Below are 25,366 nucleotides of genomic sequence, written 5' to 3'. Positions count from 1 at the left end.
GAAGGTAAACAAATGTGGGTTAGGTAAAGAGAAGGTTACCTAGTTAAGCAAAAAGGAAAGTCACTGAAAAGGCCCTGCGGGGGTGTCTGAATCTCCAAGGCTTCCTTAGCGTCCTTGTTCTTAGCTAAAGGTTATTGGCTGGAATTCCTACTAATTGAAATTCCAACCACAGTGAAGAGAGCAGTACAGATAGTTTCATTTCCTGGGCTTTTTACAGGGTGACGTAAAGGAGATATGTACGTATACATGGGTAATTAATATAAGGAACTCCATGTACTAGAACATAAAGAGTGTGTAGCACTGTACATAAGTAAGTAGGTTCAATAAAGTTATTATGCTCTGCAAATGGCTTTCTGAGTCCAGCTCTTAAAGTGGAGCTCCACACCAAATCCCTTGCCCCAAAGCCCAGATTTAGGAAAGGACCAGGTCTTCTGCCATTTCCCATCACCTGATGCCTATCACAGGCTGGCCATAAGCTCTTACTTCTTCATACACAGTTTACTAGTCTGGCTCCTCCCATTCCTACCAGTCAGCGGTGAATGAGGAGAGGCGTAGTTCTCCCACTTGAACAGTTGGGAGGAGGCTGAACGTAGACTGTTTAGAAACGGGGCTGGATGCCCAACTCCCAACTGACTGGGCAATCAGCACCATGTTTTGGGCAGTGGCTCATGAAAGGAAGTTGGTCTGTTCCTTCCTTCTACCTCCTCTGGGTAGCTCAGAGAAGCAACTGGAACCTCTCCTCTCTGGATGTTCCCTTCTGGGTGGCTGGAAGGCACCTGAAATATAGAAGTAAAACATTCCTCCCCCGAGCCCCTTTTCCCATATTAATCTCACGTGTTCATGTGTCATTTAAAGTCTCAAGCTGCCTTTTATGCTGACAAGCTGCTCCCCCAGGCTACTTGCAGTTGTTGTTGTTTCATTTCGCTGCCATTTAAACCATCTTATGAGAACTGCACTCGTCGGTGCACACAGAAAAAATTCTCTCGAATGGTTTATTTTTATGCTGGTTGTTCTTTCCTGTTGGATTTACTGGATTAATGAATTCCATGTTGGGTACTAATTAATGGCGTGGCTTTCTGTCAAGCTTTCGATCGATGGGCGCACCAGAGTCTATTACATCTGATTTTAATTAACTAAAAATCAAATCTCCGCATTAGGGAAACTGCAGATATATATTCTGTCACCTTCCCAGTTGCTTCAAAGTAGAAAGATCATCTAGGAGCTGTATGGTGCTGGATAGGTACAGACTTTTGTAGGAGTCCATGTAGAACTGACTTCAACAGGAACTCAGGAAGGGATTGTGCCTCATGCCCATGCCTTCTGTCCAGCCACCTTCATCTTCCTTCACCCTGATCTCTCCACCGGGTCTTTCTGAGGCTTCCAGTCCCACAAGCTCCGTTATGCGTCTGTCTTTCTTTGCCCCCATTACTGTACTATTACTGTATTTATCCTCACAGACCCCGTGGGGGGCAGGAAGTATTGTCACCTAAATAGGACACTTTTTTTTGTTCCCGCAAAACTTTGTGAAGAAATCAACATTTCCACACAAAGGTTTTGAAGTTTTCAATGGAAGACTGAAACCCAAACATTTGTCAGTTTTCAGCGACTAGAAAACAAAAAATCGTAGCTGCACATCGAAAAATTTTGGTTTATGGCAGAAATGTTTCCATTTGTCAAAATAACCACTTGGAAATGTTGTTGAAAATGAATACTTCCGGCAGAAACTTGTTTTGACAAAAAACATTTCATTGAAAAAATGTTTTGAACAAATCATTTCAACCAGCTCTATATCATCCCCATGTCACCGCTGGGGAGCTAAGATGCAGAGAGACTAAGGGGATGTGTACAGTGCAGTTGAAGATTTGATTGCAGCTGGGGTGGGCATATTCACTCTAGCCTTAACCTGGCTAGTGTGGCTAAAAACAGCAGCAAAGATACAGCAGCATGGGCCGTACAAGTTTGACTGGGAGCTTGGGTATGTACTTGTGTTGCTATCAGCAGGGTCTGTGCCTCTGTGTCTTCACTGCTATTTTGCGTTAGATAAAAGCTAGCATGGTTATGCCTACCTGAGTTGTAGCCATATCTCTGATTGCAGTGCAGACACATACCCTGTGTGACTTGACCAAGGTTAGGCAGGGAATCTGTGGCAGAGACAGGAATTGAAGCCAGGTCTCCTGAGACCCAGGTTAGCGCCCTAACTGTTGGACCATGCTTCCTCCACTTTTCAGTCACTCTCAGATCACCTGCTTCTAGCCTCTCATGCATCAGCTTGCTTGTTGACTCCCTCTCCAGGTTTTCTACCACTCTTGCCTCCCCGTTCCCCCTGCAACACAAAACCCATCCATGACCAACATCTGCTTGCTCTGCTTCTGCTCCCACGCCATTGAGTTCCTCTGGAGGGAGTTCCATGATCATGCCAGACTTCCTCCACTATAAATTAACTCTGTCCTCCTCGTGTTCTGCCATTTTCCTGCTCAAACATCATTGCTTCTCTGCTCTCTTTGAATCCAGATGCGTATTTGCTCTACGTAGGTATAAGTTTGTATAGTGCTTAGCACAGTAGGATTCTGGGCATTAGTGTGATAGCAGTAATAAAGAGGAAGGAGAGAAAATATGGGCAAATTGACTTTCCCCAACATACATTTTGCGATGGAGCTGAAAATATTTTGCGAATTTTGCAACGTTTCAGTCATTGCAAAGAAGTAAAAGCCATTTTCAGGAAATTGTTCAGAATCTGATTAACTTTCCTTGCGTTGTTTTGCTACATTGGCTGTCTAAAGCAATAGTAAAACACTATTCTTTGGTAAGCCCTTTTAGATGCCTGTTCCCTGGTTGACTTGTGTGGTGGTAAGACATCCCCTGCTGACTGCTGAGCATGCTTCCTGGCCCCCCACCGTGTTTGTGGTTGGCTGACTATCTTTACTTGGCCTCTGTGCAGACCTATGGTGCTGCTCCCATGAGAATCTCCAACAATCTTTGCTATGCATATTTCTACTTTCACAGAAAACTTTCCCTTTTCAGTTTTAAGATGCCTGAATTTCTCTTTGTCGCTGACTCCATGTGCAAAGTCCTTGATGCAGAGGGAGACAAACTTAGTCCTATTCAGGAAAGACAGGATCCTAGTCAGTTTCTCTCTGTAGCCCTCGGATGTGTAAAATACTGATGATGATCCCACAGAGAGCAAAAGAAGACAAAAGAGAATGGAGAGAGCTCAAGAGATTAAAAAAGAGGAAGCACTTGAATATCATGGGGATAGGAGCCATATAGACACTGTCTTGCAGATGAAGATAGAGAACTCTGAGACAAAAGAGAAAGAAGAGAGTCAAATCCATGAGAAGAAACTTTGTGAAAATAAAAATAGCCCCAATGTTGGTGGCTGTCATGATCGTTTGCAGTGTTAAATGTGAACAACCCAATTTGTGTTTTAACTGAGTGGCATGTGAGGAGAGCCCTCCAGAATGAGTAATTCCCCTTTCTAGGTGTGCTTTTTAAAAGTAACTGTGGGACAGGAGATCTGGTCTCAGGTAGCAGTCTGGAGTTTGACAAAGCCCATGCTGTTGATCTTGTCCTTAGGGCCCCAGGCTATATTCTCCTGTCGAGAGGGACTCGGGGTAATTCTCTGTGATAGTGAGGGGGTAGGTTTGCTTAGAAATGTTGTCCTTCCTGTCAGCCATGTTGAAATCCTGGCTGAGGGCAAGTCATAGAATTGTAGGACTGGAAGGGACCTTGAGAGGTCATCTAGTCCAGTCCTCTGCACTCATGGCAGGACTAAGTATTACCTAGACATCGGGTGGGCAAATGTTTTGGCCTGAGGGCCACATCGGGGTTTCCAAACTGTATGGAGGGCCGGGTAGGGAAGGCTGTGCCTCCCCAAACAGCCTCGTCCCTGCCCCCTATCTGACCCCTCCCATTTCCCACCCCCTGACTGCCCCCCTCAGAACTTCCGACCCATCCAACCCCCCCTGCTCCTTGCCCCTGACCGCCCCCTCCCTGGGCCCCTACCCCTATCTGCCCCCCAGGACTCCCACACCCTATCCAACCCCCCCACTCCCTGTCCCCTGACAGGCCCCCCAGGACTCCCACGCCTATCCAACCGCCCCCGTCCCCTGACTGCCCCCCCCGAACCTCAGCCCCATCCAACAGCCCCCCGCTCCCTTACCATGCTGCTCAGAGCAGCAGGAGCTTGCAGCCCTGCCACCCAGCCAGAGCCAGCCACTCCGCCCATGCTGCTTGACAGGAACGGCAGGCCAGAGCGCTGGCCACGCGGCGAGCTGAGGCTGCAGGGGAGAGGGGACAGCGGGGAAGGGGCCGGGGGCTAGCCTCCCCGGCCGGGCAGGACGGTCCTGCGGGCCGTAGTTTGGCCACCTCTGACCTAGACCATCCCTGACAGGTGTTTGTCTAAGCGGCTCTTAAAAATCTCCAGTGATGGAGATTCCACAAGCTCCCTCGGCAATTTATTCCAATGCCTTATTATCCTGACGGAGTTTTTCCTAATGTCCAACCTAAACCACTCTTGCAGCAATTTAAGCCCATTGCTTCTTGTCCTAGCCTCAGAGGGTAAGGAGGACAATTTTTCTCCCTCCTCCTTGTAACAACCTTTTATGTACTTGAAAACTGTTATCATGTCCCCTCTTCTCTTCACCAGACTAAACAAGCCCAATTTTTTAAATCTTTCCTCATGGATCATGTTTTCTAGACCTTTAATCGTTTTTCTTGCTCTTCTCTGGACTTTTTCCAATTTGTCCACCTCTTTCCTGAAATGTGGCACCCAGAACAGGACACAATACTCCAGTTGAGGCCTAGTCAGCGTGCAGTAGAGCAGAAGAATTACTTCTCATGTCTTGCTTACAACATGCCTGCTAATACATCACAGAATGATGTTTGCTTTTTTTTGCAACAGTGTTACATTGTTCATAGAATATCAGTGTCAGCTGGCGCAGACTCACCCGGCGGCGCCTCCTGCTGGTCGTCCTCGGGAATTAGCTCTTCGACCCAGGAGCGCCCTCTGAAGGCCGGTGATCTGCTTGCCGTTGCCCCCCCCCCCCCCCAGGTCCCTCCCAGGACCCCGGTGCCCTTATCTCAGGGTTCTGCCTCCTGCAGTACCCCACAGTCTTGCTGGGTTTCCCCCACCTCAGGGGAACCCCCACCCCCTATCCCCACATCACCTCAGTCATGGCTACTGCCAGTCACCATCTAGCCCCCGCGCCCTGGGGCAGGCTGCCGTCTATCAGCCGATCATCACAGGCAACAAGGGGTTTGGACTGGCTGCCTTTACCCACCCTCAGGTTGCCCTCTGCAAGCCCAATACCTAGGTGGGCCTAGAACTAGGCCCTGCAGCCTGGGGAGTTGCTGGCCTAGGGCTTCCCAGCTCCTAAGGCCTTTCCCCAGCCCTGCCTCACTCTAGATCCCCAGGTGAGTTCCCCAGCAGCCAGGCCTGTCTCCCTCTCCAGTCAGAGAGAGACTCTCCCCCTGGCTTCTCTGGCCTTCTTATAAGGCCCAGTCACTCGGTTTGGGGCATTGCCCCAGCTGCAGCCACTTCCCCCAGTCAGCCAGGGTTTTACCTTGCCCAGCCCCAGGCCTCTGCAGGGCTTTTCCAACCCCTCCAGGGCCGGAGCGGGTGCTCACCCTGCTACAATCAGGGTTGGAAGGGATCTCGGGAGGTCATCTAGTCCAACCCCCTGCTCAAAGCAGGACCGATCCCCAACTAAATCATCCCAGCCAAGGCTTTGTTAAGCCTGACCTTAAAAACCTCTGTTGACTCCTATTTAGCTTGTGATCCACTATGACCCCCAGATCCCTTTCCGCAGTACTCCTACCTAGGCAGTCATTTCCCATTTTGTATGTGTGCAACTGATTGTTCCTTCTAAGTGGAGTACTTTGCATTTATCCTTATTGAATTCCATCCTATTTACTTCAGGCCATTTCTCCAGTTTGTCCAGATCATTTTGAATTTTAACCCTATCCTCCAAAGCACTTGCAACCCCTCCCAGCTTGGTATTGTCTATGCCGTAATCTAAATAATTGATGAAGATATTGAACAGAACGGGACCCAGGATCCATCCCTGCAGGACCCCACTCGATATGTTCATCTAGCTTGACTGTGAACCACTCTCTGGGAACGGTTTTCCAACCAGTTATGTACCCACTTTATAGTAGCTCCATCTAAGTTGTATTTCCCTAGTTTGTTTATGAGAAGGTCATGCACGACAATATAAAAAGCCTTACTAACGTCAAGATATACCACATCTACCACTTCCTGCCCCTATCATTTCATGATCACGTTCACCTTAGCTGGTTTACACTTTCAAATTCTCAACCAGATCCTTCCTGTTTGTCAAAATCAAATCTAGAACAGCCTCTCCCCTAGTAGCTTTCTCCACCTTCTGAAATAAAATATTGTCTCCAATACATTCCAAGAACTTGTTTGATAATCTGTGCCCTGGCGTGTTGTTTTCCCAGCAAATGTCTGGGTAGTTGAAGTCCCCCATCACCACCAAGTCCTGTGCTTTGGATGATTTTGTTAGTTGTTTAAAAGAGACTCATCCATCTCTTCTTCCTGGTTAGGTGGTCTCTAGTAGACCCCGTCACGACATCACCCTTGGTTTTTTTTGTTTTTTTTTTACCCCTTTTTCACCAGAGACTTTCAACGAGTCTGTCTCCTATTTCCATCTCAACCTCAGTCAAAGTGTATACATTTTTAATATATAAGGCAACACCTTCTCCCTTTTTTCCTGCCTGTCTTTCCTGAGCAAGCTGTACCCTTCTATACCAATATTCCAGTTATGCATATTTCATAGTTGTTTATTAACTAGCATTTCGAATTCTTCCTGCTTATTCCCCATACTTCTCGCATTAGTATACCGACATCTAAGATACTGATTTGATTCTCTCTTCCCCCCCCCCAATTCTGTGTTGTCTCTCCCTTATCTCTGCTATAACAGCCCATGCTCCCCCCAGATTCTGACCCTTCTCCCGGGTCTCCATGTTTTTGACTTACCTGTGGGCTCTGGTCACCTGCCCCGTCGAACCTAGTTTAAAGCCCGCCTCACTAGGTTAGCCAGTCTGTATCCAAATGTGCTCTTCCCCTTTCTTGATAGGTGGACCCCATCTCTGCTTAGCAGTCTTTCTTCCCAGAACAGCATCCCGTGGTCAAGGAATCCAAAGCCCTCCTGGCGACACCATCACCCAGCCAGGCGTTCGCCTCCAGGAAACTTCTGTCTCTGCCTGAGCCCCTACCCTGGACCGGAAGGATTGAAGAGAACACCACCTGCATCCCAGCTCCCTCACCCTCACTTCCAGAACCCTGTAGTCACTTCTGATCTGCTCAGGGTTCTACCTCTCAGCATCATTAGTGCTCACATAGATAAGTAACGGGTAGTAGTCAGAGGGCCGGATGATCTTCAACAATCCCTCCCTCACGCCTCGAAGACAGGCCCCTGGCAGGCAGCATGCCTCCCAGGATGCTATGTCAGGGTGACAGATGGGTGCCTCTGTCCGCCTCAGAATAGAGTCACTAACCACCACTATTCTCTGTTTCCTCCTGGGAGTGGTGGCTGCGATCCTCCCAGCCTTGGGGGTACAGCGCTTCTCCTCTCCCACCTTTTGGGGGTGATTCCTCATCGCTTGTTGCCAGGGCAGCATAACGGTTCTTCATCACTGTGGTAACCAGCAACCAGTGACCTCCCTGTGTGACCGAGCCATATCCACCTCCCTTGGTGGTGTGACAGCTGTCCTCTCTAGCTGGATAGCTTCCTCAGCCTTGGACGTCTCCATATGAATACGTTCAATGAATTCCTCATGGGCCTGGATGCTCTTCAGCCTAGCCACCTCCTCCTGCAGCTCTCCCACCTGCTTCCTGAGAGATTCCACCAGCAGGCACCTTTCACACTGGACAGTCATAAGAACAGCCATACTGGGTCAGATCAAAGGTCCATCTAGCCCAATGTCTGATCTTCAGACCATGGCCAATGCCAGGTGCCCCAGAGGGAATGAACAGAACAGTGATCAAGTGATCCATCCCCTGCTGCCAACTCCCAGCTTCTGGCAAACAGAGGATAGGGACACCATCCCTGCCCATCCTGGCAAATAGCCATTGATGAACCTATCCTCCATGAATTTATCTAGTTCTTCTTTGAACCCTGTTATAGCCTTGGCCTTCACAACATCCTCTGGCAAAGGAGTTCCACAGGTTGACACTGCGTTGTGTGAAAAAATACTTCCTTTTGTTTGTTTTAAACCTGCTACCTGCTCCCCCAAGCCTGGCTTTCTGAGAGTAGGAAATGCAGGCCACAGTCTCTGCAAATCCACACCAGGATCTGGGTAGAGGCATCCAGGGTCAGGTTCTTTGTCTGGATCCAGATGCAGGTGAAGGAGACAGGAGCAGTGTTGCCACTGGCCATGCGGCCCTTCCTAACGATAGTGATTATATTACGACTCCCTCTTTACAAACTCCTTCTCTACCTCCCTTGTTTGCTAGCTTCCCTTCGGCGCTTAGCCTCTGGCTCTTTGGGCTTCTCTTCTAGATCAGCCCTACCCCCTCATTAATCACACCCGGGGAGGGTGATCACAAGGCTGATTGAGGCTGATCCAGGATGATCATGCTGGGAAATCAGACAAGTACATAAACTCAGCCCTATCCACTGATGTGTCTACCTGGAAGGAAGCAGGCTTCTGACGATGATCTAACTCTATGGGCAAGTGAACCCACTTCCTTTGCCTATTTTCTTATTTGTCATGTTTTTTGAGGCAGATCTCTCAATGCAGAGGGTCTAACCCAGTTCCTAAGACTGACTGCAATGTACTGTCTCTTTTGGTGCACTGAAAAAAAGCCACAAACGGGGAAAGTGTTGTGTTCTTCCCTCTCCCCCATTTATAAATGCCTCACACCTTTCTATTTGATCATCCAGAACGACTATTTAGTAAAATAACAGGCTCACTGCCCTCAACTCATCTATCAAATTCTGTTTACAGGAGAAGAACTACGTAATAGAGAGATAGAAGCACAGGATCCTCCTAACAAAAGGAGGACTCAAGCACTTCCCTTTCCTAAAATCCAGTGGGAAATGCCATAGTTAAGACTGCTGCCCACCTTGTGTACCAGAATTTGCCCTAGTTTGTTGTTCACTCATTCCCCCACCCCATTTGGTTGCACCATGCGGTTGCAGCAGATTGCCATCCCGTTGTCAGCCCTTGAAGAGTGGCACCTAGCCAGGAATGTTTATTTTTATTCCTGCTCCCTTTCCATTGCCGAATGCTGGAGTTGATTCTGTGCCGCTCTTCCACTGCGTCGAACGCAGCATAGGTGAAACAGAGCCTCCGTTGTGACGGGATGTGAGAGGAGAACAACCTGGCTGGGAACATTGAAGGCGGCTGGGGTGCCCTGTTCTGGTCGTGTGGAAAAGTTCCCCATCCGCTGTGGAAAAAATCTGTTCCCACTGACTTGCTCTGCTATCTCTTCCTTGAGCACGTGTGCTGATCTCCTCCCCTGCCTCACATGCATTACGGCATCTATTCCCTCTTACAGTGCCTGGCCCAGTTCAGGGCTAGCTTCGGTCTCTCTGAGGAGCCTGACCCCATTCACTCTGAACACCATCATTAGGGCTCCGTGTCTGTCACGGAGGTTGTGGAAGTCACAGATTCTGTGACTTTCTGTGACCTCCATGACTTCTGCAGGAGCCAGTGTGGCTGACCCCAGGGCCGCCCAAGCAGCTGGCCCCCGGGACAGCCACTCCAGTCGCTGCTGCAGTGGCCCCGGGGACAGCCACATCAGCCACTGATCCGGTGGCCCCCAGCAGCAACCCCAGGGCGGCCGGAGCAGCCACAGTCCGTTGGCCCCAGCAGCGGTCCCCGGCCGGAGCAGCCATGGTCCCCGTCAGCTGGTGCCGCTAGCCCCGGGTGCTCCCCCCAGCAGCAGCCCCCTGTTCTCCCCCCAGCAGCGCTGGCTGATCTTTGTAGTGTAGATGATACCTAGGATGTCTTGGAATCTACAAAATTACTGATGAACTGAATCCTAAATTACTCAGTATTATTGGTGTGCTGTGGCTACTGCTTCTTATGCTGACCAGTATTATCTCATAGCTTTCTTGGGCTCCCGGGGTCTGTCTGTCTCTTGTCTCTTTTTTTTTTATACTTAGATTGTGAGCTCTTTGTGGCAGGGACCATCTTTATGTTGTGTTTGTACAGCGCCTAGCACAGTGGGATCCTTCTTCATGACTTGGGCCCCTGTGTGCTACCGCAATGGAAATAACCATCAAAAGTGTCAGGAGGAACTCGAGGTCAAGCAGCTATAGGGGAGCGTTTTGGTGCCCTCCACTGCAAAACATAGGCGAGGTTTCCGCCTGTCACCAGAACCTTTCAGAAAACCGCAGAGCTGCCAGTGATTTTAGTGTAATGCGAACAGGAGAGGGGACTGAGACTAATGGGTTAAGGTGAAAAACAGTGGCTTGTTGTAATGTATTCCTTTCATATCTCCGAGGTAGGCTTCTCGAGATGAAGAGCTAAAGAGCCGCATTTAATGAAATTTTGCATTTAAGCCCATTAACTTAAGTGCTTGGCTGGGATGCACTGACACTTTGACTGGAAGAATTCTGTATATGCCACCCTGGAAAAGGTGAGCAGGCGCTTTAATTGATACTTCTACTTTAGCTGAGACACCCAAGAATGCCTGATGACTCCAAACTAGGGAAGGAAAAGGCTTGCGCACCGTCGAGATGGCAATGGTGCCACATTCCGTCAGCTAATTCTTTTGAATAATAGGCTTGGAACTGGCATGTGAAACTATTTTGCTAAAGTGGGAGGATTCCACAACCCAGTTAAAGGATTAGATTTGAAAGCCAGCATATTACCCCTAAGTATATGAATTAGTTAGGAGTGGAAAGCACATCTCTCATGCTGTTCAGTATTAAGAGCTTCTTGCTCTGCCACAGGCTGCTTGAGAGACCTTGGGCAGGTCACTTTTCCTCTCTATGCCTTGGTTCTCCCCTGTAAAATGGAGATGATGATGCATCCCACACCCCCATGTTTGTTTTCATGGTAAATTCGGCAGCCATTGTAAAACACTTTGAGATCTTCAGTCAGCAGACGCTATGGAAATGTTTTAAATATTACAGGTATTACAATAGCTCCTCGAGGCACTAACCTGGGACTGGGGCTTCATTGTGCTAGATCTTCGCATAGTGAGAGTCTGTGCTCCAGAGAGCTTACAGTCTAGATAGACAAGGCAGTAGGCAAAGGGTGGGAGGCAGGAAGTGTGATATTCCGCACTTTACACATAAGGAATTGGGACCCAGAAAGATGAAGTGATTTGCTCAAGGTCACACGGGGAGTCTGTGGCAAAGCCAGGAATGTTCATTGTCCATGTCTTCTGGGTTGCAGTTCCACACTGTAAACACAAGTCCATCAACAATGTTCCTCTCCAAGGACAAACTATTTCTGTTTTCTAGTGGTGAAGGCACAAAAGCATTGAGATGGCACGTACCATAAGGCTGGTTTTCATAGAATCACAGAAATGCAGGTCTCGTCCATCCCCCCACACTAAGGCAGGATCAACGTTTCCAGAGGTGCCCAGTGCCCACCTAACTTTTGTGAAGGAATCCTACCTATGTGCACAAAATGGGCCCTTCAGAGTATGTCTACCCTGCAATAAAACACCCACGGCTGGCCCATGTCGGCAGGCTCGGGCTGCAGGGCTATAAAATTGCAGTGTAGACATTTGGGCTCAGGCTGCAGCCTGGACTCTGGGACCCCGGGAACTCTACAGCCCACGCCTGAGTTAGTTGCCATAGGCCAGCGACAGGTAGTTTATTTGAATGTAGACATACCGGTAGTGTGCAGATACTTGTTTTGGTGCCCAAGTGTCTCTGTGGGGGTGTGGCTGTTTGTGATGCACTTCCAGCGTGCATGTTGCTGTACAGAATATGTAAGAGATAAGGTCCTTGCCCCCCAAGGAGCTGATAGTCCAAGAAGGCAAACAGATTACCTTTTGGGAGTTTTTTTGTGTATAGGTAGTAGCCCTGCTTAGAGAGGTGGATCAAGATTGGCAGGCTGCTGTCCTGAGGAGGAGGGACTTGAAGAACAAGGCGATTGGGTGGGAGCCTGCATTCGAGGAGTGCGATGTGGCAAGGTAGAATGCAAGTCGTGCATGTACTGGCACGGTGGCTTTTTCTGAAAACTAGGCCCAGCAGGTCCTAGAGTGTTCAAACGTTAATCTTTTCTCCTTCCATGTTGTTTTGAAATTCAAGATAGTTATTTAAAAGGCTTAGCCTGATCTCTTCCACGCTTTCTGTGCTTAGAGAGGGCTTTGTTTCTGGAAGTGGGTCTGCCTTTCACAAGCTATCAGGAGGGGAAGGGGATCTGAGTTTTTTACTGGGTCACCCACAACGGGACTACAGTGAACTGTGGTACATCAGTTCCACATGTCATGTCGTTGCATCCAAGTGGTGGGAGCCATTGTCTGGAATGCAGGCAGGAATCCGTGTCATCTTATCATTGATCCTAGATTATTATTATTAATTTATTATTTGTATTCAAGTCGCACCTAAAGGTCCCAACCAAAACCTGACACTAGTTGTGGCAGGTGCTGTACAAACCATAGTAAAAGACAGTACCTCCCAGATAAACTGCTATTGAAATAAAAGACAGACAAAGGGTGGGAGGGGCAATAGAGGCATGGATGTTAAATGATAGATCAGTGGCAGAACTGGGAACAGAACCCAGGGTCTCTTGAGTTCCAGTCCAGTCCTCTATCCACTGGAATATGCTGAGTCTCCTAAGTATGCCACTGATTATGAATGAATGTTGAGCAACTGGCAATTCTTTGTCTGCTACTCCTAAAAATTTGTCTTACAGATGAAGTTTGAGTTAAGAGAACTAAGCAGGAAAATATTTGCTCAGAGGATCCTATAAAAAAATCTATAATGATGAGGGTATGGGAATACGTGTATGTGAAAGGACACATTTGTAAGTTTCTGGAATTTGGTTTGAACTTGCTCTTCATTCATATCATTAGATCTAAGCACAAGTGAATCACAGTATTAATCTGATGCTTGTGGTAAATGTTGGGTTGAATTAGACTCTTCCCCAAAAAACTGTAAATGCAATTTAGCTTTTGCTTACAGACAAGTCATGAAAACAATCCTCTGTTCAGTGCCAGGATAGCGTGGAGATGAATATCGGAGCAGAGAGTACAACAGGTCACAAGCATCTGTACGGTGAGAATGTCAGTGTTGCTCAATGGAGATGTCTTAGACTGTGGAATAGTCTCCTAAGGAAGTGGTGGAAGTCCCATAGCTTGGGAATTTTACAAGAGATGGAACAAAACTCTAGAAAATATGCTGTAGGGAAGGGTTCTCCATTGGCTTCTAGAGATGGATTGGGTGGGCCAAATAGAAGAAACCTATCTATTCATCCATCTGTGCTAGCCAAAAGCTGGGACTGGACAACAGGATGGGTCATTTGAAAAATTGCCCTGTTCTGTTCATTCCCTTGGAAGCATCTGGCACCGGCCGCTGTCGGAAGACAGGATACTGGGGTGGATGGATCATTGGTCTGATCCAATATGGCCATACTTATGTTCTCATCTATACAGGTACTTTTATGGCCCTGCTTACAATAGCCATTGAGCATCTCAAGTATGTATAGATTGATCTCATAAGAACGGCCGTACTGGGTCAGACCAAAGGTCCATCTAGCCCAGTATCCGGTTTTCTGACAGTGGCCAATGCCGGGTGCCCCAGAGGGAGTGAACCTAACAGGTAATGATCCAGTGATCTCTCTCCTGCCATTCATCTCCACCCTCTGACAAACAGAGGCTAGGGACACCATTCCTTACCCGTCCTGGCTAATAGCCATTCATGGACTTAACCTCCATGAATTTATCCAGTTCTCTTTTAAATGCTGTTATAGTCCTAGCCTTCACAACCTCCTCAGGAAAGGAGTTCCACAGGTTGACTGTGCGCTGCGTGAAGAAGAACTTCCTTTTATTTGTTTTAAACCTGCTGCCTATCTCATCACAAAGGAGTACGTGTCCGAGCCAGGAGTTAACCTAGGTCTCCAAAGTTCTAGTCCAATTCCTTACCCACAAGGCCATACTTCTAGGGCTATCGTCTGAGTCTCACGCCAGCATTTTTCAGAACTCCGGCTTGACCCTGCAGGACTGCTGTATTCAGGACTCCCCCTGAAGTCTGCACACAGAAGGTTTGCAGGATGAAGCCTTTGCTGAGGATGCTGCTCTTTAGGTTCTGTGGGAAAAGTTGGCTTCCCTCTCAGTGGAGCGAGCACAGTACACAGAGTACAGTGGAGTTGGTCTGGGGAGTTTTGCTTTGTTTAAAGTAGCCATCGAAAAATACCTTGTTACTATGCATGTCTGTTCCTAAGGGGGCTGATCCTGTTCCTTCCACTGCCAGTACTGCATGGGATTGGGCCCTAGGTTTTTTTTCTGAGCTATATCTGCTTAGTTGCCTGGCAAAAGCAAGTATTTTTACTCCTGCCTGCACTGCAGAGCCAGCCTAGCTGCAGAGAGGCAGGCTGTATCCTATTGTGCCTCGCACATCATCCACCAAATTGCCAGCTGAATCCTGATCCCGGGATCTTTATCGTTGCTGACGGTTGGTGATGATGCAGAAAGAACACAGCTTTGTTTTCAGCTATCAGGCAGAGTTTGCAGCTCTGGCACTTGGGGAGAATCTTGCAAATGGTGCAAATTTGATAGAAGAGTCACTGAGGGAGGGATTGTGACACCAGAGAGATGCTGTGTTTAGAGTCGTTTGCTGATAGCCACAAGGAGTTCTTTTGATTAGTAGCTATTCATAAATTGCAATGAGCAACAGTAAATTGGGCTGGTGAAGGAGGCATGCGTGTCTGCAGCTTGCGCTTCCAAATTATTTGTCCCCCTGATGTTCCAAGACTCCCAGTCTTTATCTTGCTTCTCATGCAGCTGTCGATTTCCCCCACCTGTGTCTTATCCATTAAAAAAATTGTCCTTTATTCTTTCCATTGAAATGTAGCAGGTGATGCTCTAATTGAGTCCAAATGAGTCCCAGAATCCTTAGTGCAAGTTCCAAAAAAGATGCGCAGCAACCAATGTCTAGTGACTGTGATGCACACGGGAGGATGTGAATTCTCTGATTTCCATCAAGAAGAGCTACAAGAGCAAAGACACTCCCTGCCCCCAAAAGTTTACAATCTAAAATGTCCCTTTCTTCCATTTGCTAAATAGCACCAGAAGAATAAAGCAATCCTATTGCTAAGTATAGTACAGCTGTCCCTTCTAGGTATTACTGTCTTGGACAAGGCCAGTGTCCCTCTCTTGCTTCTGTTGCACGAAAAATTATTCCACCCTAAGCAGAACTTGAGATCTATTTAGGGATTTTACACGAGAGCTATTCAAAGTTTTTTATAGCTCACAGTTTTTCTGGACTATTGATATGCTCTGGAAACTCACCATGTACAAGGGGTTTGAACTGTTTTAGTTGGTTCTTTATTAAATGTGCTAAGAGTGCAGGAACGGGGCAAGGGGTGGAGAATAGATTTTGGATGCCTGTCTGGAGTCTCCTGTGTGTAACCAAGTTCTTTGTCATGAGACTGTATTACAGCTGTATGCTGTGTGAACAATTGAGGGAACCGGGATTATGAAGGGTGAGATGTCTGTTCCATAAAGCTCTCATCCCACTCCTTATGGGGGATTATAGATGGTGGACTTGGGAAGGACCTCCTAGGAGACCTAGTTAGTCCCATGTCCGGGATAGGTCTCTGTACTAAACTCCTATGTCTTTAATCTGGTCTATTCTTGAATGTTTCCGATAAGTATCCCACCATTCTGAGTCCCTAGCAAATTAATCCAACAACTGATCCTTGCTGTTGGAGACGTGTGGCTAATTTGCCATTTGCCTATTTTGAGACACTTCTGCTTTTCTGAGTATTGTCGGTCTCTCTGTACTTTCCATCTATACAGTCCTTTCTAATTGGGCATGGTCCGTGCATTTGGGGCCTCGTCCCACCAGCTGCTTTGACACCAAGCTCTGACACCCATTGACACCTAGCCTTCTCTGGGGAGCATTCAGGCTTTAAGGATCAGACCTGTAGATAAGGTGCAACTGACTTACTTCTTCCCAACTTGGAATCGTCCCATTTCTCACCCCTCTGTTTGCCCCTTCTCTGGCTTCCCTTGGCCCTCTGCCTTACGTGAGAGCTCCTTGTGCCCTCTTCAAAGCCCTACCCAGTCTAGCTCCCACCTGCCGCTCTGTTCTCTTTTCTGTTGCACTCAAGCCACATGACTAGCCATCCTCATAGTGTCATACTCCTGCTCCTGGTAGTTCCCTATGCCTGGAACATCCCCTCCCTGACTATGGAGCTAGAGCTTATATGGCCTCCATCACTGTAGTGTCTGAGCACCTCACCATCGTTTACAGTATTTATCCACACAACTCCCCTGTGAAGTAGGGAGGTGCAATTATCCACATGTGGCACTGGTCACTCAGGGAGTATGAGGCAGTGCCAAGAATTGAACCCAGCGCTCCTGATTCCAGTCCGGTGCCTTAACCACAAAATAATCCTTCTGCTCTGTCTCCATACTCTCCTCTTTCAAACCCCTCCTCAAAACTCACTTCCTTCCCAAGGCCAATCAGCTCCTGACAGCCACAGGGGTGGTGAAGAGAGTGCCAGGGGAGAGTAATCAAATAAACCTGAAACCACCTCACTTTCATGGCTGACTTACTGTAGTCACTTGCCATGTCACATTCCAACCTCCCCCCCCCATTTGTCTGATAATAAATGATACACTTTTTGGGGTAAGGCTCATGTCTGATTATTGGCTTGTAAAGCAGCTAGCACCCTTGGAGTCTAGTTCAATAATGAGGTTTGCTACCCAGTTTTTTAACAGAGCCATAATACTCAAAATAAAACTCTCACACAGCTCTGACTTTTCTCTCTCTCATGCAGGGCTATGTCGAGAACTTTACTAAAACCCAGTGGCCTGATTTCTAGAGGTGCTGGGTACCTGCAGCTCCCATTCAACTCAGCCCCAGGCACTCAGCACCTCTAGAAATCAGGCCACCTATACATCATAGCGACGTCTGTCTACTGAACCTGTGCTGCTTGTGTCAAAGCAGGCTATCTGGTTTCTTCCGGCACAGTCTGTTCTTTGTGAACTCCTGCTGCCGATTGCTCATCAAGATGTTGTCAGATCTTACAGATCAATTATTTGCTCAAATATTTTAGCCCGTACTAAGGCTGAGCTGAATAGTCGTTTTTCAAAAGCTTGATGTTTTTCAGTCTTCCTCTTTAAAATATGTGTGAGTGGTTCCTCAATTTCCTCTGAACCCAGGGAGGAGAGAATGGTGATCCAGCTAATGCCGACATTTTATTACAATTGAAAATGGCGTTTTCTTTTCTCACGTTGCTTCCCCTTCTGTACAGTGAAAGGGGCACAGATCAAAATACAGAAGTCACTTCACTGTGTTGCTTCACTGGGACAATGGATATTAAACAATAGTCAGTGTTTTGTTGCTAATCGGTAGCTTTTCAGTGGTAAAAAGATGGTTCTTTTCAACTAAAACATGTCCTTTCCCCACTGCAGAGAAAACAGCTGATGATGACGTCCAGAAGTCTGACATCTCATCCAGCAGCCAAGGAGTGATCGAAAAGGAATCTCTGGGACCTCTTCTCCTGGAAGTAGGTGCTCTATTGCAATCAGTAACACCACCAGTCTTTTCGTATTTGAAATCTGAGGTGGTTCTAATGAATCTCTGACCAAGAAAGTAAAATTTAAATTAAATTTAAAATACAGACTAGTAGGAAAACACAGTCCCAATCAGGTTGTTCCAAGGCTAGATTATCCCTTGCTAAAGCTGTGGGTAACCCACATTAGTCCCCCAGTTCAGCATATCCTTTAAGCATGGGAATCCTAGCCCTATCAGCAACGCACTTAAGCGCATGCTTAAGTCCCACTGAAATTAAAGCAACTGAAGCATGTGCTTAAGTGCTTTGCATGAATCAGAACCATAGTGAGCAACATCTTAATACTGATATAAAAGTGCCCTGCTGTTGCCTGCCCACCTCTGTGTAGTTATTTCATTCTTTCCACTTAAACTGAGCGTTGTTGTGGGGGGACGCAGTATGACTGAAGAGCCATCATTCAGCTGAGCAAGTTAAAAGCCGTCTGCTTTGGGAGAAAACTTAACTTTCAACCACACTGACCTAAGTCACCGGCTAGACAGATTGTCTTGTTAACTGCCAGGGGTGCTGAAGACTTGCTAGCCCTTTCAGGCACCAGGACTCTTAGATGTGTGCTAGTAAACTTCCTCCTCCCAGCTAAGGCATGAGAAAACAAGAGTTAAAGGCAGGAAGAATGAATACTGAGTGCAAAGCAGTTAATTGGAGTGGGCCATTAAAATGTAACAGCATTAAATAGTCCCATTTTGAGGGCATCAGGAGCAACCAGATCATTTAGACAGACCTTCTATATATCACATGCCAGTATACACCACCCAGCCGCATCCACGCCAACTCCAACAACCAGAATTAGACGTGTGTATTACAGCCATCAGGAGGCTAAACTGTTGTGTGCCATGGCAGAGAACAGAAGGGACCTGCTGGGTTTAGTGTGTGAGTGCTAGTGGCCAAGGATAGACAGGAGGTCAGTCTAGATCAGTGGTTTTCAACTTGTGGTCCACTATCTCTAAGATTTCCAAAGGGGCCTGCACCTCCGTTCACAATTTTGTAGGGGTCCGCAAATGAAAAAAGTTTGAAAACCACTGGCCTAGCTGATCTGGTGGTCTCTTCTGGCCTTAAACTCTGACTATGACCCACGGCACCAATGCCCAAGGCCTTTCTGTGGCAGGGAAGTGAGAGAGATATCCCGCAGTGATCCTAGCGAATGACCTACGCCTTGTGCTGCAGAGGAAGGTGAGGGCTGTGTTAACTAGATCTGTGTAACATGAAATACGGTGAAGTGTGATGGTACGGGACTGACAAAAAGCTCTTTTCTTGGCATGAAGTGGATGCAATTGCCAAAGTGGTTCTTATGTTTTTACTAATTGATAAAAAGACATATTGGCTACTGTAAAGGGCTGACAGTGCTAAATCATGATTGCCTATGTCTGCTTACTAGCAGGAGAATCTAGGACAATAGGAGCACTTTTATAGCAAATGAAGCTACTGAGGAATAATCAAAGGTTCACTACAGACAAAATTAATGCCTAGGTGAGGACGTATTTGAACTGTAGGGAAGGATCTGATTTGTAAAGAGAATGAAAGCCATCTGCCTGAAACATGTGACCAGGACTAACTGGGAGTTGATTGCTCAGCAAAGGAGGTGCTGTCTAAAGAAGCAAAAAAGCAGAAGTGGTATTAGAGGGAAAGCAGCACTGGATAATGGAAACAGTGAGTGAGTAGAGTTTTAAAAAAAAAAAAGAGGCAAAATTGTCCTGAGAGAGGTGGCAGTTCCTCAAGAGTAATATAGAGCTTGGGCTCCACTAAGAGAGTTGTGCATCCTGCTAGAGCAATGGAGGATGGAACTCTTGGAAGAAGCCAGACATCTGGGCTGCCTATTTGTTGGCACTTAGAGTAACCTAAGAGGCATCAATAAATTTGCAGCATACCCAAAATGTTATAGAGCAACCCCTGGAAAGTCACCCCTGGATATAGCTCTCATAAATTGGAAATCAGGGGTCAGTTTAAGACCCAGTACAGTTTAAGAACACTTTTATTCCAAAGCTGCTAGGCCTAGCCAATAGCTCTCTATAGGGGTTGAAAAAATTGGGTGCTTATATGGGATGGGGAGTTAATTAGATCAGCTTGTCCATGACTGAGAATATGGCTCCATACTCAGAGTTTAGCATTAATAGGTCATTTCTGCAGGGAATTAAAACAAAGGTGTGTTGTGGCTCTGTTAAGTTCTGCTTTGTGAAGAACTCATTATACACAGTGTGCTAAAAATATCTAACAGTTATGCAGACAGAAGGATAGTTTTGTAACTTGAGATCCCATACAACCAACATGCAAAACACACTAATAGATGGGTACATTGCTGTGGATTACAAAGCCGCCTCCTGACACCAGACCTCCAACATCATTCATTTGGTAATTTACACTACCCTAGCCAATGCCCGTTGAGATCACTGAAGCTACATGCTGCTGTTTAAATGTATCATCAACATAAGTCAAGTCCCATATTTCTCTCTGGTTTCCAGATTGTATTTGTAGTCTAACCCTGGGCGCCCTTAATGCTCACTTAGGTCTGGCTCCTGCACAGTGCGGCTGTGGAGTGTTGCAAGGATAAGAGCAAGGTGATGAGCTGGACCAAGAGAGCAGGGAATCTTTTTGCTGCCTTAATCTGAGTGCCAGGTTACGCCAGCCTAGTAGCACGTTTGAGGCCTAAGAGGGGAAGCATGTAGCTAATTCCTCATTAACCAAAGGATCCTTGCACTTCAACCCAGGTCTTCCCAGACACACCCTTTCCTCTCTCATATCCTACTGTACCTTGTGTTCTTGTGATTAAAAGAGCAGGTATTTTGAGGGCTTCAGTGTGGAGGATGATGCCTAAAGTGGAACCTTAGATGTGCCCCTATCTATTTGCCATTTGCACTTGGGCTGGAGTGCAGCAGTTATGGTGCACCATATAAGGGCTTGCAGGATCAAGGCTTTAATACTTAGGAAGATGCCTGGTGTGTAGCTTGAATTTCTTTTCAATATATTCAGCACATTGGCATCCCTCACCCCCTTCAGGAGTTAAGCATCGCCTTTCTTGCAGCACTAGGGTTTGCAAGTGGGGCTAATGCTCATGCTATTAGCTGCTCACAGAGAGGTTTTGCTGGTAAGGTGAGGGTGGAGGCTGTGGCTGCACTAGGGGGTGAGGAGTGCTAGATAATCCTGCCACAAGGTGGTAGCAAAGCAAATTCCTCCCCTCCTGTCCTCAAACTACTCCTTTTAGAGGTGTTAGGCCCTTTCCCGCCTCCAGGCACTGCTGTTCATGTTGGAGAGGAGGAAAGACTCATTCTCTCCAACCCAGCCTAGTTTAGGCTTATGAAATCTATTAATGGGACTTTTTTTTTTAGAGTCCTTAACTAATGCCTATAGGTAGCCGAATGTTGCAACCCCTGTTTTACACGTGGGGAAACAGAGGCACGGGGCATTGTGAGAACATATTAGTTAATTTTTGTGAAGCACTCTGGAAACACTCCCCATCTGTGCTCAGTAGTTATTAGTATTATTAATGGTGTTCCCAATAAATGATCTCGCTGAGGAATGGCTTCAGATCAGCTTATGTTGAGGCAACTATGAAGAGTTTAGTTTTCTGTCACAACTGACCATGAGAAACAGTTTTTGGTTCCAGTAGGTTCCCAAACAACATTCAGATTCAGCTGTCTGAAAATGTTCCTGAGGTGACTCCCACCCCACCTGCTTGTCCTTTGCTGTTTCCTTTAACTCATGGGATAAGCGCGCTTGCTGCTCGGAAGGACCTAAATCCTTAAGTGCTTGTCTGCTATTAAAGTCATTAAGAATTGCAGGCACTCAGCTACTGTAGTGATGAGGGCCATGGAAGTACCGAGATAGGCTATGCATCAGGATTTGTAACCATGGGGTCATCTGCATGCTATCTTTCAATTTCCATTCTATATTAATGGCCACACTCCTTTTCTGTCATCTCACAAACCTTTTGCTGCATTCCTAGACCTTCTGAGCTGGGTACCAGATCAATTGCCACTTCTTCCATTAAGGAGCTAACTTGCTATGGTGCAACATGTTCACTAGAAGACAGCACCAGTGTAGGTTTTAAATGTTTATATTCCTGATCTTCTCCATAGAAAGTAATGCTTGGGCTAGCTTAATTAGTGACATCTTAGTGGGTAGTCTTTGTGTTCTAGAATTGTTTTGGGGCTAAAGTGCAAGGACTAGGAGTCAGCAGATCTGGGTTGTAATTTCCCGCTTTGCTATGGATGGCCTTCCTGGGCAAATCTCTCTGTAATTCTGTTTTCCTGTGGGGGATAATACAATTTCCCTGCCTCACAAACAGTTAGCTCATTAATGTTTGTTAAAGCACTTTTACAGCCTCAAATGGAAGGGGCTACAGAGAGACAAATTATTTTTGTTAGGTTTTCTACTGTTTGGGACCAGAACCATCCCTCATTATGGTTCACAAGCTCCACAATCAGCAGCGCTGATACACCAAGTATTTGTAAACCCCAGAGTAGCATTTGCGCAGTGTTGCTAAGTTAGGAGTGGGTTCTGTTACCCCACATGAGTTTTAGTTCAGTAGCCTCTTCCTTCTGCAAAGCACCCTGGAGTACTGTGTGCAGAGAGCACTAGTTAGAAACCTTGTCTTGTACTTTCCTGCAAGGCTTGGGTCCAAAGCCCCCCCTGCTTTCTTAGTTTCCCTCAAAAAAAAAAAATTGAGTGTTTTATTGGCCTCTGATTAGGATGCTCACAAGAGAGGCATGGGCTCCTCTCCTAATTTCCGGAAATGGATTATTCAGCACCAGTTACGTGCTGGTTAGACATCAGTCCGACTGTGTTAATGGAGATGTGATTGATTTACACCCAAGCTCGAACCATTTGTTAGGTGCTGATTCATTCTGTTTCTTTAGCTACTCTTATTTCCCATCTGTTTTATTCATGCTGTTCTCCCTTTACTAAATACTTTAGAATAACTGGATCAGCTTTGTTACTGGGTGTGTGATGGGAGGTGGTGGGGAGAGGATGGAGGAAATATCACGATGTACTTGAAAAGGAGGGAAGTTTGGGAGTAAAGTTTAATACAGGGCCCTCGGACAAACCCATTTGACTCTTCTACAGGGAGCATGAAGTGCAAAAGCTGGTTGCTTGGCAACAGGCAACAGCTGTGAAAAAGGAAAATTGTGGTTGATCTGCCAGGGCAATTTTGACAGTTTCTTAAAAAAAAAAAATTGCTTCCTGTTTCTAGCATTGAATGTTGCTCTGTCTACAGCAAACCTGATTTCCAGAAAATGTATTAAATAAAAATCAGAGACTATGTAGCAAAGTAACTCACTTCAGGCTTCACAAGACAATACAATTATAGGGCATATGTTTGGTGGAGAAAGGGGATAGAGTGTTGCTGCATATGGGGGAGGGGAGGTGTATGTAAAATACAAAAACCTGGTTTTGTCCATATAACACAAGTCCCGGATTCTGCAGTCTGATCCCTGGACTCTTGTGCCCTGTGCAATGTCATGGCTGCACACCAGCACCAGGGGTCTGCCCACATGGATTCAGTTGCAGGATCAGGGCCTGTCTTAGGGCGCTTGCTGTTAATTCAGGGGTCGGCAACCTTTCAGAAGTGGTGTGCCGAGTCTTCATTTAGTCACTCTAATTTAAGGTTTCGCGTGCCAGTAACACATTTTAACGTTTTTAGAAGGTCTCTTTTTTCTAAGTCTATAATATATAACTAAACTGTTGTTGTATATAAAGTAAAGAAGGTTTTAAAAATGTTTCAGAAGCTTCATTTAAAATTAAATTAAAATGCAGAGCCCCCCGGATGGGTGGCCAGGACCCGGGCAGTGTGAGTACCACTGAAAATCAGCTTGCGTGCCGCAGGTTGCCTACCCCTGTGTTAATTACTAAAGATGGGATTAAATTAGGCTCCGGGTAGGTAAAAATCAAATCCTACTGACATGAAGCACCTAAGGAGAGTCCTGTAAATTATCAATCTGCCTCTCCCAGGGCTTCTTCCAGAAACTGTGAAGTCTCCTACATTGGGCTATTCCATGCTGGTAGAAAGAGTTTCTCCCTCATGACCAGTGCCAAAGGAGTAAATAAGGACTTGATCCTGGTCCCATTAAACTCAATGGCAAAACTCCCACTGGTTTGAATAGTGCAAGATTGGACCCTGTTTGCAGATATTCTAGTTCGCTGTGATTGCAGAGCTTAGACTGGATTTGTTGTTTCCCAGGAACATGTAACATGAGTTAGTCTGCAAGATGCTGAGTATTTTTTAGTTCTCAGGTCCTGATTCAGCAAAGCAATCATGTGCTTGACCTGCATGCTTTACTGAATCGGCCTCACTGACAGTCTGACTCTTCAAAGAGGATTGTTTGCTACTAGCTATTATGCCCCAAAGTAAAGAGGTCTGTTTACTGTTGCTTGCAGGGCCATAGTACATGCTTAAGCAAATGTACTGATATTTGATCCTCAGCAAAGGAGCCATAGAGTTTGTGAAATATTTTATTACCATTAGAGCCCTTTGGCTAATCGCAATACAGATCTTTGTGGTTATTCCTTTCTTACCGTCAAGTAGATACAGCTGGCTGTGCTTTAGATAATCTGTGCTCTTGGGTCAGCTCATCAGACACCATCCATAGACAGCAAGGAGCCTTCCACACACCTAAAAGAGGATGAAGAACAACCCATTACTGGGGCGGAGAGGGGAATCAAAGCAAAATGAAAGGACTGTGCAAGCAGAGAAAAATGTTAATTACATCAGACCACTTGAAGTGATCTGTTATCTCTGTTATGGTAGTGAGATCAGGGTCCCATTGTGCTAGGTGCTGTACAAACCCAAAAAGAGAGTGTCCCTGCTTTGAAGAGTTTACAGTCTAAATAGACAAGAGCAGGAGGGGGAAACAGTTGCAGAGAAGCAAAGTGACCTGCCCAGGATCACAGAGCAGGTCAGTGGAATAGAACCCTGGTCTCCTGACTCACTCCAGTGCTTTACCTTCTGGAGCAGCTGCTCTTGCAATGACTGCATTTTTATTTCCTCTGGACATTGCAGGCACTGGATGGCTTTTTCTTCGTTGTGAATCGTGAGGGGAGGATTGTGTTTGTGTCCGAGAATGTGACCAGCTACCTGGGTTATAACCAGGAGGAGCTCATGAATACCAGTGTCTACAGCATCCTGCATGTAGGGGATCACGCGGAGTTCGTCAAGAATTTGCTGCCAAAGTCTCTAGGTAAGAAGCAGATGGGTTTTTCCTTCTTTATTTCAAAGAAAAATGGGATTTGCGCCATGTTTTCCTGGTGTCAGATTGTTAATGGCCTGTCCATGGGTTTATAACACAACAGTCCCTGTGTTACCTAAAGTGGAGAAGTGTAACCTCTCTGTGCTTTGGGGTCTTACTTGCCTGTCTCACACGGGTGTTGTGAGACTAGATGCATTAATATGTGTATAGTGCTCTGAGATCTTCAGATGGGAGCCATTGTAGAATTGCAAAGTGCTGTAATCACGTCAAGATGTTTACAGCATTTATTTTTTGGCATTTGAAGAACACTATAAAACGCTGTTGTTCTTGCAGTGAAGTTAATTCTGTAATGACTGAGATTTTGTTATACTTAACTGCACACTGGAATTTGGAGAGCTGCACAAACCAGTTAGCTACATAAAGAAATAAAGCAGGTGTATATTTCCGTCTCAGCTCTC

The 25,366-nt window shown here is 46.4% G+C and overlaps 1 protein-coding gene across 21 annotated transcripts in view; it reads left to right on the top strand.

Moving 5' to 3' along the window:
- NCOA1 (nuclear receptor coactivator 1) overlaps positions 1–25,366 on the top strand; it is a 338,341-nt gene that overhangs the window by 236,014 nt on the left and 76,961 nt on the right. For all 21 annotated transcript variants that reach the window (XM_042848879.2, XM_042848877.2, XM_042848881.2 and 18 more), the window contains 2 exons: positions 17,573–17,667; positions 24,722–24,899. In XM_042848879.2, the coding sequence (XP_042704813.2) occupies positions 17,573–17,667; positions 24,722–24,899 (273 nt within the window). The remainder of the gene's footprint in view (positions 1–17,572; positions 17,668–24,721; positions 24,900–25,366) is intronic.

Source organism: Chrysemys picta, chromosome 3 (genome assembly GCF_011386835.1).
Source record: "Chrysemys picta bellii isolate R12L10 chromosome 3, ASM1138683v2, whole genome shotgun sequence".
Lineage (NCBI taxonomy): Eukaryota > Metazoa > Chordata > Testudines > Emydidae > Chrysemys > Chrysemys picta.
Note: the sequence above shows the minus strand (reverse complement) of the source record. Positions and strands in the feature narration are given on the sequence as shown.